Raw genomic sequence first — 16,831 nt, forward strand, 5'->3', positions numbered from 1 at the left:
GTATTGTTGTGTTTTGAGCAATATGTTTTTAAAATTTTTGTTTGACGGATTATCATGATGAATACTGTATCTTAAGTATTTTTGTTTATTTTAAGTAAATAATGTATCAGTTAAACTTTTTTTTAATATAAAGCCTTTTGTGACTTGTACCAAACAATTACATAATTACATAGGCATAGTTTTATTCCTAAATACTTCCTATGCATTTTCTATATACATAAGTATGAATTGTGCAATATGATTTAAATGCTTTATTAGATAAATAAAACAATGCTATAAAAAACAAAATGTTTTATTTTAATTAAATATGAAATGTTAACATTATTAAATATTAATCATCTTCAAACTTTTCGTCGACAACTCCAGGTGTGAACGGCGGGTCTCTAACTAGAGTCAAAAGTTTGTCTAGTTTCATTATCTGTAACGTTAGAGTGAGTAAGAACATATCGCCTTTCTTTTCATTTTGAGCAGAGACAATATTTTTAATACAAGCAGTTCGGTAGAGGAAAGCCACGATTAGTAATTCTGTTCTTTTGTAATCAAATAAATATTTATCAGTTTAATTTTATTATTAACTTAAATTTTGTTAATAATATTTGTTTTTAAAAGTCACTTATTTTGGTTAGTCATCGTCTTGACATTGTGAATCAGCGCCATCTTTGATAACATTTAGGAAACAATCAAAATAAGTGGTTTTCAAATGTATTTGAAAATAAATTGTTTCCTTATTTTACACACGTTTTAAAAATCATGTAAATTATCATAAAAAAAGTTCGCTGCTTCTAAACCCGTAAAATAAAAACGGATAAATTATTGTTACGTTACCTGCAAAGTCCTTTGGTCAGTAGTAAGAGCTTTCTTTGGTGGTTTTACCATAACCCGCAAATTAGGCGACAATTTTAGTACATGACACGTGCCCCTGAAAAAAACAACAAAAAGATGATCATACTCAATTGCCCCCAGAGAGATTTGAACTCTCGACCCCTGGTTTACAAGACCAGTGCTCTAACCCCTGAGCTATGGAGGCTTGTGAAAGTAAGTTAAAATACTATGACAGTATTTAATATCAAGATGTCGATATGAATTTTTTAAATATTTTTTTACATAAAAATCTCTTACTTGGTATCGCCGCATACAATAACGGGTAGTTTCGGATTAAAATCAAGCCTCGTCAATTTCTTTGTCTTCTTCGATACGACAGCTTGCACGCAAATCGGTCGGTATTTATTCACATTCAGATCGAATACGTACACCTGCACAAATAGAGTTTTTATATTTTTATTTTAAAAACAAGAACCGGCTTAAGTACATTGTAACAGATGGGCATGCATAATGAAAGTTCATGGTCGGCCAATTACTTCACATGACTTACTCTGACTCCTTTGGATGTAAATACATAGCAATAAACTGACTCTAAAGGACTCTGACCTAACAAAACCATCAGCATCTAGAGACAAGTAAGAATAATTAACACCGCTGTACAATTTAGAACATTTATTTATTTGTTTTTCGATTCGCATTTAACAACAACCATATTTCTTACTAATATTACGAATGCGGCGAAAGTTTAGATAAAAGTTTGTTTGTACAAGTTTGTAACCTAAACTGCTGAACGGATCTCGATGAAATTTGGCATGGATTTAGAGGATAGTCTGGAGAACACATAGGCTACTTCTATTTGTTATGATTACCACGCGGACGGCGTCGTTGGCGAAAGAAAGTAACATTATATTTAATAAAATACCTTCCCGTCGGCGGTGCATGCAGCGAACACAGTGCTGGAGTATGGCGCCCATTTGACGTCACCCACCGGCGAACCCAACTCGAACATGAAGAGCGGCTCCCTACCGTAATCATTACCATATTATTATATAGAAATAATAGAAATACGCCAGTAAGCATCATAGGCGACGCCACTATGATCCAGGTTATCATCATCCACTTGCCTTTATCCCTTATGGAGGGTCGGCACAGTATGTGCTGCTCTTCCATACATCTCTATCAGCCGTCATATCTGACGATCGACGATCCACTCCTTCCTTAAGCATATCCTCTTTCACACGATCCATCCATACTTTCTTCGGTCTTCCTCTTCCTTTGTAGCCATCCACATTCACTCTTAACACTTTCTGGTTTATGTCCCCATCATTTCGTCGCATAACATGTCCATACCACGCTAACCTATCAAATTCCGGTGAAAAACACGAAATTACGATTCAATGATATTTCGATATGAAATTCATGCAAGCTGTTAGAGGTCAAAATGGATGCGCTATGTATTGACTTTTATTAATATTGCATTTAACATTGTAGCCACAATGTTTTTGTTTTCGGAAATACGTGTAACGAGTAAAGATCAACGGAGTGTTAATTTTGTTGGGAACGCGCCAGTTAATGTATCCTTTTGAAGTATCATTCATTCACTTCTATCGCCCTGCGAATATGCACATGGAAAATGCACACTTGATGAAAATAATGAACAAATAGATTTTAAAATGACAGTGACAAAACAAGTTGATCATACTCGCGGCCGTCCTCCCATATCTTGACTCTCCAATCTCCTGAGCAGGATGCGTAAATGGTGTTGTTGAAGTAATTATAGTTGATGCGGTAAACGGGCATGTGATGCGCCTGGCAGGTGCGCACGTAGCTGCGGTTGTATTTAAGCGAGCAGGTATGGATCGCGCCGTCTTCAGTGCCCACCAGAAAGATATCTGCCTTCTCCGGGTGGAAGCAGATACTGCTGCCGCAACCTAATTGTATGTACAACTTTAGTAACAAGTGTAATTCATCCTATGAGTTCAAAGTTTATAAGATCGCGACCGTTTTTAAAAGAAGTCGCGACGTTCTCAGTTCGCTTTTGGAGTGACGCTATGTGGGTAAAGTTAGCTAAATTGATTCAGCAATATTAGATTAGTGGGTTATAATAGTTACTAAGTAGTTGAAGTCTTACTATTAACAGCGATAAGTGTGCCGTCGGGTCCAGGTACTGGTGCCGCGGGCGCGCGCAATTCTATGATAGTGGTGGCGCGCAGCTCGCCTGGCATCACCGCCCACTGAACCACGCGCCCATCACCAGACACAGAGAAGAATGACGCTTCACCGTCAATCAACCGCTCCCCCCAACGAACCTGGCGTTAATTTACATTAGGATTGCAAATCTGTGATTCTTGTTCTACCACTTTATACTAGCTGTTGCCCGCGACTGCGTCCGCATGGTAAAAAACTATACTTAAATAAGACTCGAATTAAGATTAGACTTAAATAAAATTAAAAGCAACGACGAAGAATCTATATATATCTCCAAACATATAGAATTGCGAGAATGAATTGGAAACCGCAATCAGAATACTCACGCCGGCGCCGATTGAAAGCAAAGTAAATAAATCGCAATAATACAAAAGTCGGGGATGTGGTTTGCTCGGTCACCTATTACACCGCATCCTTGCCACAACTAAATGTGGTTTTTAACTAAAAAAAACTAGTTAGTATTACAGAATTCCTCCATACCAAGATATTTTAAAAATGATTTACTGAAAACGTATTTATGAAATCGTGGACCGACACGTTTCAACTTACCTCCCACACAATATTACTGTGCTTGTCCCGGACAGAATCCGACTTGTACTGATAGGAAGCCTCTAGGGTGAGCTGTGCGTTGTACACGCACACGTTTCCATCATAACAACCTGTAAAAAATCATCATAATTATCTACAAGTTGTGTATAATAGGTTAGAATATATATGATTGAATAAAGTTACGACTTTTATAGATATGTTTCGTGAATTTTACTTTCGAAAAGAGAAAGAAACTAATGACATCTTTGTCCTCACCAACACAGATGAGATAAGGCGTCTCCTTGTACACATCAATACAGATGATCGGCGACTCTGTGATAACCGCATACTCCGGGAACGCGGGGTTCTTGATGCTGTACAGGCACACGCATCCTTCCTTCTGCTGCTTGGTGAAGTCCACTGGAATGAATAATTAATGTACTAAAATAAATTTTAGAACTCTACACCTCTGTCTCCTTACATTATTATTGACTCTGAAACCAACTGCCACGCTCAGTTTCTCATTAATGGTAGTATACTATAAAATTTAAATCTTACAGGAGCCGTAAGCAACAGCGAACAAATCCTGATAGTGGGGGTTCCATTGCATGTCGCAGACGGCGTGGCTGCGCATCGGCTCGAACTGGACCCGCCATAGCGGCAGCAGCGAGCCCATGCCCTCGCGGAACTCGTCCGACGGATCATCCCAGTAACGGTAGTCTTGAGCTAAAGACGTAAGACTGTATCAACACATTTGCAAAAAGTACGAAGACGCCAATACGCTCCAGAATAATAAATCTACAATAACAAAATAGAACGAAAAGACATATAAAGAAAAGAACAAAAAAGTACCAAGACAATCAAGTAAATTTAGAGCAAATGCTAAGCATTAAGGACAATCTGATCTTAGGTGACCTAATAAACCTAATATATAATATAAATAATATTCGACATCCAAAGGGTTAAAGAAGATCTTTTCTCGTATAATTATAATTTCCTCACCGATGTCGTCGTAAATGTTCTGATTGACGAGGCGTTCGAGTATGGCCCACGCCTCGCGGATGCGCTGTGCCAACTGTTCGTCGTGGATTTGCTGAGCAGATTTCGCGTGCTTCTCTTTTTTCTTACGAAGCTGTGAAAACAAAAGAGATAACCTTATGAATCAACAGTTACTATCATTTAACGTAAAATTGAGTGCACAAGTTAGGAAAAATTACATTTAAAGGTTCCGTAAATAACAGTGCTATTAAAATCATGTATTAACTAATAAATACCCTTTTCGGTTTTTCTTCTTCTTTTTCACGCATCTTTCTTGCGTAATCCTCTTGGTAGAAGTCGAATATAATGCATTGTAGAGCGGTAGAGCCGAAGTTTGCTCTTGGCGGCGGGACTGTTTGTGTTTCGACAGACTAAAAACATTAAATAGTTCGTAATTTAACTGCTCAAAAATTAAAACTTAGCTGTATAGGTTTGTAATTCGATATTTTTTCAACTAGCGCGTATGTACATTGCTAGGGACATTGCAGAATTTCGGGAATCTAGAGTGAGAGTTTTGAACCCTGAATGAATGGTAACTTACGCGGCGAGGGAAGTTGTAAGTTAGAGCAGCTCGTTCGCAAAAGTTGAACTGGTTGGCCAGCTTCCTGACTCGCGGCTTTACCGCAATGACTTCTTCTTCCACGGCTGCCTCCTGTTCTATATACGTTTTTATAATGTTACAAATTGCGCTGTCATAATGTTGAATCTACTAATGTAGAAATATTTATTAAAATGGGTTCCATAGTTTTAAGTTTATTCGTTACAAACACAATTATTTACTCGTTATAATACTAGTATAGTTTAGCTATTGAGTAGTTGATTAGTTAGATTTAACTACGGTACGTTAAATGGTCAGTAGGGTACAAGAACCTTAAAATCAATAACATATGCAATCTTACTCTCTTCTGGTTCCGGTTCTTCGACTTCTTCTTGTACAGCTTCCTGTTCATCCTGCACATCTGGCTCTGGTGGAGCTTCTACTACTTCTGGAACTTCCTCTTCAGCTGCTACCTCCTCTGATGACATCAGCAGAACATTAAGAACAGAATATATCTTGTTTTAGACGACCGAATTCTAAACAGAATCTTGAACACTTTACTTCCTAAGAGCCGACTATAATCTGTTGGACCTCGAAAGTTTGTGGAATTTTTAAGCGTCTATGTTTGCATGTTTACGAGTATCATCTTAACCTTAACCTCCGCTAGAAGTGTCAGAATGTAAAACAACGGTTGTTGTTTGTGTACCGTGTCTATATGGTCAAAGGAAATGTATAATACCTTCTAGTTTAGCTTCTTCGACGGGCGGCTGTTCCGCTTCCGGTTCCTCTTCCTCTTCTTCTTCAGCAGCAGTTTTTTTAACTTTAGCACGTTTAGGACCCGCGTCATCAAAACCAACCATGCCTTAAATAAATAATTTAGTTTGTTAATTGATCCTTTTCGTCATTTAATTTGGTACGTCAGGAATAAGAGTTCATTTTTGCTGGACGTGCCAACTCAAGCTTCGGGTTCTATTTTTCATTTTCTTGGCATACTAGTGGGCACTTACGTTACCTTTCGTAGGCCCTAAATAAGTAGTTGGTTGGTATTAAAAAAAAATGTGGGCAGTAAACTAACAGAAAGTGCTTACCATATCCGGCAGCGATTTGTGCCTGTGCCTCATCAGAATCTTTTCGTATTGCGGTGCCTTGGTACACGTACAGTGGGTAGGCTTTCCCAAAAATCGGCATAGGCTTCGTAATGAACTTGCCTTGCCCGTAGTGATATGCCACCTCTACTGGTACCCATTGAGGATTTATTGTTGTTAATATACGACCTACTTCTTCTTCAAGTTCCTATAAAAATAAAAGAATTATCGGTGTAACGTACGCTGATTTATATTAAACCAAAATTAAATAATTATGTTGCTGGTAATTTAGAGTATTACTTATATAGCTATTCTTTTCAATTTCTAATACCTTGAAGTTAGGATAAGTTTTTATTAGTTTTAAAACATTTTTGTTGCAAAATTACAAACTACACATGCAGTCGTAGCCTGTTTCAATGCAAAAGAAAATACTCACAGCTTCCGGCACGAAGTCCTGATCATCTGGTTTGATGAGTACGCGTGGCTTGAGCCACTCCAATGCCTCATCGTCAGCGAGATTGGCCCGCGATTTAGACGCATCCTTCTGCTGTATTAGAAACAATAACAAATGTAAAAATTTGTTTTATCACAATAAAGAATAAATCTAAAGTGCCTACATCTAGACGTTGCAATGTCTTTGCGATGAGCAACTTTTCATCGTCCTTATTTAGAGCGCGCTTAACCATAGCTTTTAGCATTATTGTTTTTTTTTCTTAAAATAAAAGACGTAAGCACGAAAGCACAGGACCGCAGCAAAACAGGTACTGCTAAATCTAAAGTAAGTACTTCAGTGATTTACGAGAAAATATTCTAGACATTTGCATATTTATTTTGATGACAGGTCTTTATTGGCAAGAATCATGTAACAAGGCAGTAAATATTACGAGGCATTTTAACTAAGCGAAGCAAGCGTAAACAAATTATTAAAGGGCTGGTGCGTGCCGCAAGTTCTAACTAAATTCAATTACGCATCTCTTAACTTTACCGAATGTAATGAAGAATCAGGAGTACTCGATGTAGATTCAATCGACATTATTTAATTTTTAAAAAACATTATCGATGTTTTAGTGAAATTAAATAAATGGACAACTTTCTCTTTAGTTCCGAACAAAATCGTTTCAGAAACTGCACTGAATTGGTTTTAGAATTACCATTGTGTTAATGCAGTACGGATGGCGCGAAACTTTTCTAGTCACTAATAGTTTTAAATACTAGATACAAAAGCACATTGACGAAAAATGTATTTAGAAAAAGTTGCATTATTTTTCATTCAAAAATACGCGGTTACAAAAAGCGTTCAATTATTCTTTTAATTTCGATTACTATTAAGGAATAAGGAAAAAGTGTATTTCATGCAGAAAACGTCTACAAAACATCTATTTTTATGACTGGCAAAAATATTTCTTGCACATAGCAGCAACAACAGTCACATTGTATTCAAAAATGTCTTACCCAAGTTCTGATCTTTTTAACCGACAAAAAATAAGGAGGAGATACTCAATTATTTAATATATTTTAATAAAGATAATAATATTTTTCAATTTAATAATATTTTTTTGCTGACTATACCGTTACTTCCCGTAGCGAGCATGTCACCAAGCTCTAATTAGTACCCGTGTCTGGCGGTAGCTAGCACTGAGGCGACAGCAGGTAGTGACGTCACAGTACATTTAAATTAGCCCGACTTATCACAATCATTTGCTATTTTCTACCCGACCGTGATACACTATTTACGCTAAGACAAAGATGTGATCTATTGACGAATCGTTCTTCGGTCAATTAAAAAATGAAAAGTTACTCGACGTTGGGTAAGTTTGACTTTGAAATTTAATATTTTTAACATTCATTTAATTATGTAGGTACTATTATTTATTGATGTGGTTAAATATTTCAGATGTTTACTAATGAAAAATAATTCACAGTAAAATTATGGATAACCGTTGGTTTTCACTACCGAAACATCATAATATTCGAGTACAATAAATATACAGAAATGGATCATTCGCATCGGAAAGCAGTAAAGGAATTTATGATCGGTTTCCTGCTATAAGAACGTTAAAATCGCGTGACGTCACAACAATGCAAAGGCTTAGGGCAAAGGGCAAAGCAGATCGATGAGACAAGTCATTGCGACTATAACTAGGTTAGTAATTATTTGTTTTATAATTTGTTTGTAATATTATAAAGAGGAAACATTTGTATTCATGTATTGAACTCAAAAACTACTGGGCTGATTTTAAAAACTCTTTCACCGTTAGAAAGATAATTTATTTATGTGTAAAATAAGCTATATTTTTAATTGCACGCGGACAAAGTCGCAAGCAACAGCAAGTTTGTATGCTAAATTCTATTTAATTTTTTTATAACCTATAACATAGTTAACTAGAATTAAAGCCCTTTTGATGTTTATATCCATTTGGCATTTGCGCAAAATTAGTAATTAAAAATTAATAAATACAAGCCTATGTTAAATTGTTAGTTAAATTAGATTTGCCCAAAACTACGGATGAAAATGTACAGCGGTTATATACAGCAATAAAACACTTATATCCTAAAAACAACACAGGACAAACAGGGTCACGAAGCTTGGCTTCACCATATCAATCAAACCTGAAATTAAACAATTTGATATGCTCACGCCAATGCCAAAAAACAAAATGTCGACGAACACAAACAGATATTTACAATGCACTGCATACGATCGTGGTAAGCCTTTACTCACTCTAAACCGTTTCAGGATCAACCCTATTGATTTCTCCGTGGATTTGCTCCGCCAGATGTCTGGCAATCTAACTGGCTTACTCATTCCTTGTGGACTAGGGATGGGAATCTAAATAAGTTTATTATCAGAATATTAAAATTGAAACTATTCAATTTTTTGTCTTAAACAGACAAACAGCACAAATAAAACTTTTACACCAAAGAGCGCATGTTATGAAAACTGTAATTACCGCAATGCTAAATATCTACATACATATATAGTTATGTAGTTGCGCAAAATATTTGCCGTATGGATTTGATCATCAGTAGTTTGAAGTTAGTGTATCAAGATTGTTAAGTTAAACTTCAACGAAAGTCTTAATCCGATATAGCAAATAATATAATCTTTACTAAAATTGATTGAAGATTGAAAATACATAATTAAATATCTAAATTCCAAAACAAGGAAAATCAACATAGTTATATTAAGTTTATTTGTGATCGTATTCCTGTCAGTCTTAGTACTAATGTTGGTAAATATAAAAACATTTTCGTGTATCAATAATATTAAAAGTGATGAAATATAAGTTTATGGTGATTCCGTGAAGACAGAAGTGATAGGAAATGCAAAGTAAGTGTTATAGAGGGTGTTTCCTGTTGGGACGAAATGGTAAAATGTCAAATGGACATTTTACCATTTCGTCCTGGATGGAATTAGGCCTTTCGTCCCAACGGGAAACACCTATTCAAGAAGAGATTGTAAAAGATAATAGTAAGAGATCTACAGCGTGATCGTGTATTTAGTTTGACTGAAATTTCACAGCCCAAATACTTGTATTGAAACCCTTTGAAGTGTTCATGTTTAATTCACTTTTCTAAAGATTTATTGAAAGGGGTAATATCTATATCTAGTTATACTAATTGTAAAGAGAAAAACAATGTCTTTATATATACAAACTCCAAAACAGACCAAATTGAAAAATTATTCTGCTAACGTAAAACGAGTAGTTTTAGACGTAAGTGTTTTTTTTTTCAATTTGATAAAGTCGCGAGCAAATCCGTGAATTAATTACAAGTATTTGGACAAAGGTAACAGTCAGATATGAGTAACTATTACGTAATGTTTATTAATAAATGTATCTGTGTGATTGTGTAATGCGTTGCTGTGATTTGTTACAATATTACATAGAGATACAAGTAACTAAGTCATACACTTTGTATATTAAGTTATAACAAGTTTGGAAACGCCATTGATTTTTGAGAAAGAAGTAAGTAGTACCAATATGTAGTTTAATGAATTTAGCTATTTTTAAACATTTTTGGCATGATTTTTTTAGTAATTATGTAAATATTTGAATTTATTTCACTATCATCTTATTTTTTTTATAAAAATATTTTTGTCTACAATAAAATAAAGTTTCGTTTAATATTAAACAGAAATCGTACCTTCTTTGGAGCCATACTAAACTTCTAAATGTATCAAATTAGGCACATAATTGTGAAAAAATCGACAAATCTTGCATATAACTTCGTTTGAAAAAATTGATTCGGGTATTGTCAAAAGTATTTGACAAAATATCATTATTACGAATTAGTAGTGCGCGCGCAGATCTCGGTTGTCATGGTAACGGAGGGAGACTCCCCTAGGACCTTGGTTTTCATCCCGAGGAATAAAGCGTTCTCGTACGTCACGTCGCTCTATCGATATTAGTGATATCCGTCTCAAAATCATAATTATACCGTGATATTTGGACACATTTTAATGTAAGTAAACACTGTTTATAATCTATGCTTTTTATTAAATAATTTGCGATGTTAATTGTATCTGATTTCGTTTATTATTTGGTGGATAATGGAACTATTTTCTAAAGGTTATAAGCGATCGATCGTAAACGTCATACCGTTATCTAATACCGGTTAATACAGACATATGGCTAGTATTTGTTAGTGATAAGGTTTGATTCGACTATCATTGTTAACTCAGAATTATAAATTGACGTAAGAAAGTTATCAATACTCATCCAGTTTTTAACAGTAACGTTTTGAAATTCACCTCAATATGCATACGTTTAAGATTATAACAATCAGTTGTATACATTCTCAACATTCAACTATAACTATAACTTTAACGATAACCGGCAATTCGATGCAACTTACCCATAAAATTACAAGTAGTTAGTAATAATTTTAAAGCTTCTGTAAATTCTGTTTTAAATATAGGTAGTAGATCTACACCCAAATTAAATATTTTTAGCCGAATCATATGCAATATTAATACATATACTAATATGATAAGGTATTTTTGTATTTATTGGAATAACTCAAAATTACTGGTTCTATTTTAAAAATTCTTTCCCCATTAAAAATCTACGTTATCAATGAGTAACATAGGCTATATTTTTTATTTTCACGCGGACGAAGTCGCGAGCAACAGCTAGTCTTTTAAAATTATCGGGTTCACATATCTGCTTTTCGAAATTTTATGCTATGTTTTTAATTTACTAATATTGACTGGACAGTATAAGTTGTTAGTTACCAGATGTGAAGAGACACAAGAACATATTGTCATTTGTCAGTGTTAATATTTTTTTTTAATTACTTTCAGTAGAGGCTTGAGTGAATCTATCACATTGGCGGGTAACGTGGAGATTCGTGTAGGCCTGCTAGTACCGCTACAAATGGAGCGAGAGGACAGCGGCATCGACAGCGAGGACGCCGCCTGTATACCCGGCATGCGCTTACCCGGAGGAAACAATGTAACTATAGACACTTATGTATCATAAAGTGCGAAACAAATTTACTGGTGGCTCGTAAATTTGCATGTGATGATAGGAATAAAGAGGAGGGGAAATCCCCTGTGGGCCTAAAAAGCACTTGTTTGTAAAGACAAGTGCTTGTAGCTAACCTACAAGCAACCTAATGTAACGGCTGACTATAGACGTTAAAACAGCGTATGGAGCATATTGAATAAATTTAAAACAATTTCCAAAAACTTAAACTTTTATAAATGTAAATATATGAATTATTCTCGATTTTAGATAGTGGACTGGAGCAGCAGCGATGACGAATTTATTATTGGCGGTGAAAGAAATAATGCGGTATGAATATTGTTTGATTTTCATTAATTTTTATTAACGGCAAACTTTTTAAACACAAAAGAGACAATGTACAGCCATTGGCTGCATTGTTTGAAACAGGATGTGCTTAAGAAGGGAGTCAATTCAGATATAATGGCTGATAATAATTTATGACAATAACAAAGAACAGTACATACTGCGTAAATGGCGACAAGGGCCGGTAGATGGTGGTTGATAATGACATTACCATGCGCTGTACAATACAATATTAATAATAATTATTATTGTATAATTACAGAAGAACATGCAGGATGGTTGGGTGGATTTCGTCGGGATGGATTACCCAATGGTGCCGCTAGTGAGTCGGGACGTTACTATCGACTCTCAACATATCGGGTGCAGTAGTCCTGATAGTTCGTCTCCACTATACGAGGTCGAGCTCACCGCTTCGGATGAAGATGATGACACGTCCAATGTAGAAGTTGTAATACCAATTACTAATCAACAGCACAAGAAGGTATCGACTGGAGAATTACTACTACATATCTTCTATGACATACTATGCTGCCTCCCTAACCGCAGATCACTGTCGTAAATAGAATGTTGTTGACCTCATAGACAAAGTCACATGCGATTAGCACTGTAATAAATCGTAATGTAAAAATGCCAACATGTAAAGAAATAATTACGCGTTTAATACGTAATATATCGCATGTTCGTCACTTCTATATTTTCTACTTCTGTGGTTGCCTCGTTCATTGTAACATTGTCTATGGGAAGACTTTTCATAATGTATCTGCTTTGTCATTTTTAAAATATTTGCAACTAACATAAACATTCATTTTGTGTGCATGATTATTAATAACGTTAGTTTTTTAGAGCCTGTCCCACCAAATTGTAAATTGTCTGATAACAATCCAACGTGTAAAATATGTAATGGAAATATCGGATTTTGTTCCCTTATCTGTCGTAAATTTTAAGCTATCTGAGCTAGCTAGTATCAGCCAGCGGGGGGACAGGCTCTTAATCTCGTAATGTATTTTAGTAAATGTGCGAATATTTGTAAGTTTCAATTCAGTTGTAAAATCTAAATTTTATACCTTTTACGTGAGATTTATTTATAAATATTTTGCACTTTACTTTTGTAAAAGAATATGTCAGGGTACAGATTTTTAAATATTTCTAATACATTAGCTATTTATAACTAAATTAAATTACGTTTTCCTAAAAATTGACTCAAAAAAAAATTATTGAATCATTCTCGAATTTAACTATGGATTCTTATTCATCTTCTGTTGCTTTTTTTTGTTGGAATGTCAAAAAAACTTAAAAATGTTGTAATATGCCTGTGTCAAAAATATTTTGCTTATCGACAAAAATAATAGTTAAGGCCTAATTTCTAGAGACGATCGAATGGATAAGTTTTACGTTTTGTGATTAATATTAAAATCGTTGTACCAGTGTTCGTTTCAAAAGTGTTCAATGTTTAAAGCTACATACATTTATATACAAAGTTGAAACGCGGACTATCGTTGTAACGATAAGAAAATATAGAAGAATACTAAATATTATAGAGCTGGTTTCCTGTTTCTTGATATTCAGAATATACGTTAACATATTATATCTAGAAGATATTATAACTACTAAAATTGTAGACATTGTGTTCACAATTAAATTCAAAATGTATTAAGCCGAGCACAAAAAATGTAAACAGTATATTACATAAGAAATTACACAAGTTATTAACTTTAAAAATGTAAGCTTATAGTAAGAGGTTTAATTTTACATAACTGTCAAAAGAATATTTGTAAAAGACAACTTCAAATGTACTCATCACATCATTTTACATCAGATGAGACCATGGTCAAAGGAAGCTAAAGAAAATTTTATATTATTATTTTCATCTACGTAATTACAGTCAATTAGAAGTGTTGTCATAAGAAAGGAAGATAAATCATGTCAATGAGATTGTAAACTTTTATAATATGTATTATAACTAAGGATAATTTATAATCTATGACAATCTGGACGTATTTTATTGTGATTTTTAATTTTACAAGACTGAATTGGCCAAATTGATATAATCAATAAAATTTTATTTTTAATTAAAACTCTAAGCGCAATTTTTGCAATGAATGTATTGTTTTTTTTATGAATTTTTCAAATAGGACAATAGTATAAAAAGCTACATCTTGTATTTTTATTTTTTTTACGTCATGTATTCATTTTATAGTCTACTATTTATTTTATGTAGATTTAATTAAATGCATTTTACTGTACAGATTATTACTAAAAATGTTATTTGGAAATGCCATTTGATTAATTTAAAAAATTGCAATATTTAACGGCTTATAAATATTTTTCTATCCAACAAAAAATAATGTGAATGGAGGAATTAATAAAGACAATTATGTCTAAATGTAATTACGCATAAAATATAAATCTGTTACAATTATTATATAGAAATTATATGATTTTACATTATTTGGTAAATTTCGTTTTTATATTTCTGTTTATATACATTTATTTAAGAATACAGTCTACTAAAATATCTCTACCTCTGTAATGTAAAACAAAATGTTTCGCAATATTGTTATCTGTAAAATAAAAATATTTTTACATGTTGCAGTCATTAGCTAAATACTATATTCGTAAGTTTTTATATTATAAAATAAAAACAATAAGTTAAAAACAGCTCAACTTACTTATAATCTTTTGGTGACTGCACCACTAGTTTTGGAACTAACGGAGGCCCATCTTTAGGGAGAGTGCTAAATTTGTATTCTTCGCGGTCGAGTCACGCCTCGCACTAAAGATTTTATGTGCGTTGAGGGGTTTTTAATTCGTATTTGTTAATGTATTACGAAAGTGTAAACAATTTAATTATGGAAATATGATAATATCATACCAAAAGTATGTTTCTATATGTAATTTATTATTTTTGGTAAATGCAAGAGTAAATGAATATTTCCTCCTAAATAGTTTGTTTTTATTGACCCTAAACAAGCAATCGACTTGACCGACGCCTACGACGTTTTGTTTTAATTTTTTTACATGTGGCTAATGCAATCTTAGGCATATTACCTATAGTAATGCATATTTACTTCATGTTGCCTCTTGTAATTTAAGTAGACTATAGTAGTGCTACTCGACAACAGATGGCGTTAAAGTTAGAAACGACTTTTGTGTTTTTCTTAAATATAAACGCGCAAATTTCGTAAAGGTGAGAAGGTTTAAAGTTATTACTAAAAACAATGGGAATAATATGACATTAGCTATTAACTAATTTATGGTCGCTAATATTGACAAAATTGTGAACTAAACTGGTGAGTCATTTTCAGTACATTTATATTCTTACTAATGAGATTGTACAACATATACGAAATGAGTTACAAAATATTTTAATCCACTAATAGTTTTAGTTATGTTTGGACACTATGGCGTCACGGAGCTTACCTAACTCGGCACGGAAGCACGTTTGTCGCATTTTTATGAACTCGACATTTTTATATGAACATACTCTCAAAGGTCTTTCAACGATAAATCGATATGTTCCGTTACAATGGTTTTAAAATAAATGTACAGTTATATGTTCGACCGCAAAAGTGTTTCGGCACCTTCGAAAACATACGGTAAACTAAGAGAACCACAATAAATGTCCTTTCAGTTTTTTTATTCCCCATAACTGAATATTAAATAATGGTTCCTTGTATACAATTACTTTACACTTTATAACTGGAATTACATATAATTTATTTGATGAATTCAAATACATGGGTACCAATGTAAAAAAAAAAGTTTGTCTGGTTGTTGTTTACTTCAAAACTTTACCATTTATAATGAAAAACCATTAGCGAAAAAACACTAGTGGTATTTTCACAGCGATCCTATTTTCCAAATAGATTCCCTAAGATGTGCACGGAACAGAAAAAAGCGAAATCAGTAGAAAAACTTTCGGTGTTCCAGTAAAAGGTGGCAGTTGTCCGAAAGTAAAGTTGGAAGGAATTATTTGTGTTATTGCTCTTCAGCAATCGTAACAATATTTTTAAACGCAGTTTTATTCATTATGCGTACCGATCTTTCGATCACATCGCCATTCAAGTTCACAAGTCTATTCATTAAAAAAATATCGGATTTTATTTGTAAATAGAAGTGCAAGAGGTGTGCTGTTATGAATGAAATTTAATTCTCTCGCATGTATCGAATTTACGCCACAGAATAGAGAAAGTGTAAACTATGTTTCGCGCATAAAAGCTTCGGCTTAAATATTTTAAAAGCGCTATACGCGTCGATGTATTTGAATAAATATTAAAACATCTAAACGCTTTAGATAGAATGCTTTGAAATACATACAAACGGATGTAATAAAAGTAAACAAGATATTCTCGCCCGCCAAACGGGAAAGCTCAGTTTGTAAGCTCTCTGTCCTTTGTTTCTGTCCTAATTGGTGACAATTTATCGTCTTTAATGTACCAAAACTGCCATGAACTTTTAATAGCAATCGTCGGACAAAGTAATAGGCAGATTCTTTTTACTTTCCGGTTTTAATTCCGTTACATTTGTTTCAACGATAAAAAGCTTGTTATGTTTCATAAAAAATTAAGATTCATGACGGGTCATTTAAGCATAACTCTCCAGCGAGCAATTAATGAAACGATCAAGATTTGTCGAGTGTAAAATAATAAGAGGCGCCGCGTAATCTCTGAATCGGATCGTAGTAAAGGTTTATTATCGTTTCTAAAGCGTCCGGCGCACACGTGAAGGCTTTAATCGAGTATGGGTTAAAGCGGGCGCTGGAGGCTGAATGGGTGCGGGGCGTCGGCGGCCCGCCTGCT

At 34.0% G+C, this 16,831-nt stretch overlaps 2 protein-coding genes and 1 non-coding gene across 5 annotated transcripts; 1 reads left to right on the top strand and 2 right to left on the bottom strand.

Annotated features, from left to right (window-relative positions):
* Positions 1-276: 276 nt before the first annotated feature.
* On the bottom strand, positions 277-10,488 carry LOC106102609 (dynein intermediate chain 2, ciliary). Its single transcript, XM_013282146.1, has 17 exons — positions 10,366-10,488; positions 6,656-6,766; positions 6,223-6,427; positions 5,874-5,996; positions 5,496-5,612; positions 5,138-5,253; positions 4,833-4,967; positions 4,561-4,690; positions 4,117-4,284; positions 3,835-3,978; positions 3,580-3,689; positions 2,954-3,131; positions 2,525-2,753; positions 1,745-1,844; positions 1,120-1,253; positions 826-919; positions 277-418 (listed from the first exon to the last, which is right to left on the bottom strand). The coding sequence occupies exons 1-17, from the start codon at positions 10,378-10,380 to the stop codon at positions 332-334; spliced, it is 2,196 nt and encodes a 731-aa protein (XP_013137600.1). The 5' UTR covers positions 10,381-10,488; the 3' UTR covers positions 277-331.
* Trnat-ugu lies at positions 955-1,027 on the bottom strand. Its single transcript has one exon. It is a non-coding gene; the product is annotated as a tRNA-Thr (tRNA).
* Positions 8,132-13,151, top strand: LOC106102610. Of its 3 annotated transcripts, none has more exons than XM_013282147.1 (4): positions 8,132-8,362; positions 11,525-11,675; positions 11,958-12,017; positions 12,295-13,151. In XM_013282147.1, exons 1-4 carry the CDS (start codon positions 8,334-8,336, stop codon positions 12,589-12,591), a joined length of 537 nt encoding a protein of 178 aa, XP_013137601.1. In that variant the 5' UTR covers positions 8,132-8,333; the 3' UTR covers positions 12,592-13,151. The 3 variants fall into 3 exon arrangements, with proteins under 3 accessions (XP_013137601.1, XP_013137602.1, XP_013137603.1); XM_013282148.1 differs by lacking the exon at positions 8,132-8,362 and adding an exon at positions 9,436-9,550; XM_013282149.1 differs by lacking the exon at positions 8,132-8,362 and adding an exon at positions 10,095-10,187.
* The last annotated feature ends 3,680 nt before the right edge of the window (positions 13,152-16,831 follow it).

This window comes from Papilio polytes, unplaced genomic scaffold (genome assembly GCF_000836215.1).
Source record: "Papilio polytes unplaced genomic scaffold, Ppol_1.0 DF823923.1, whole genome shotgun sequence".
Taxonomy (NCBI): domain Eukaryota; kingdom Metazoa; phylum Arthropoda; class Insecta; order Lepidoptera; family Papilionidae; genus Papilio; species Papilio polytes.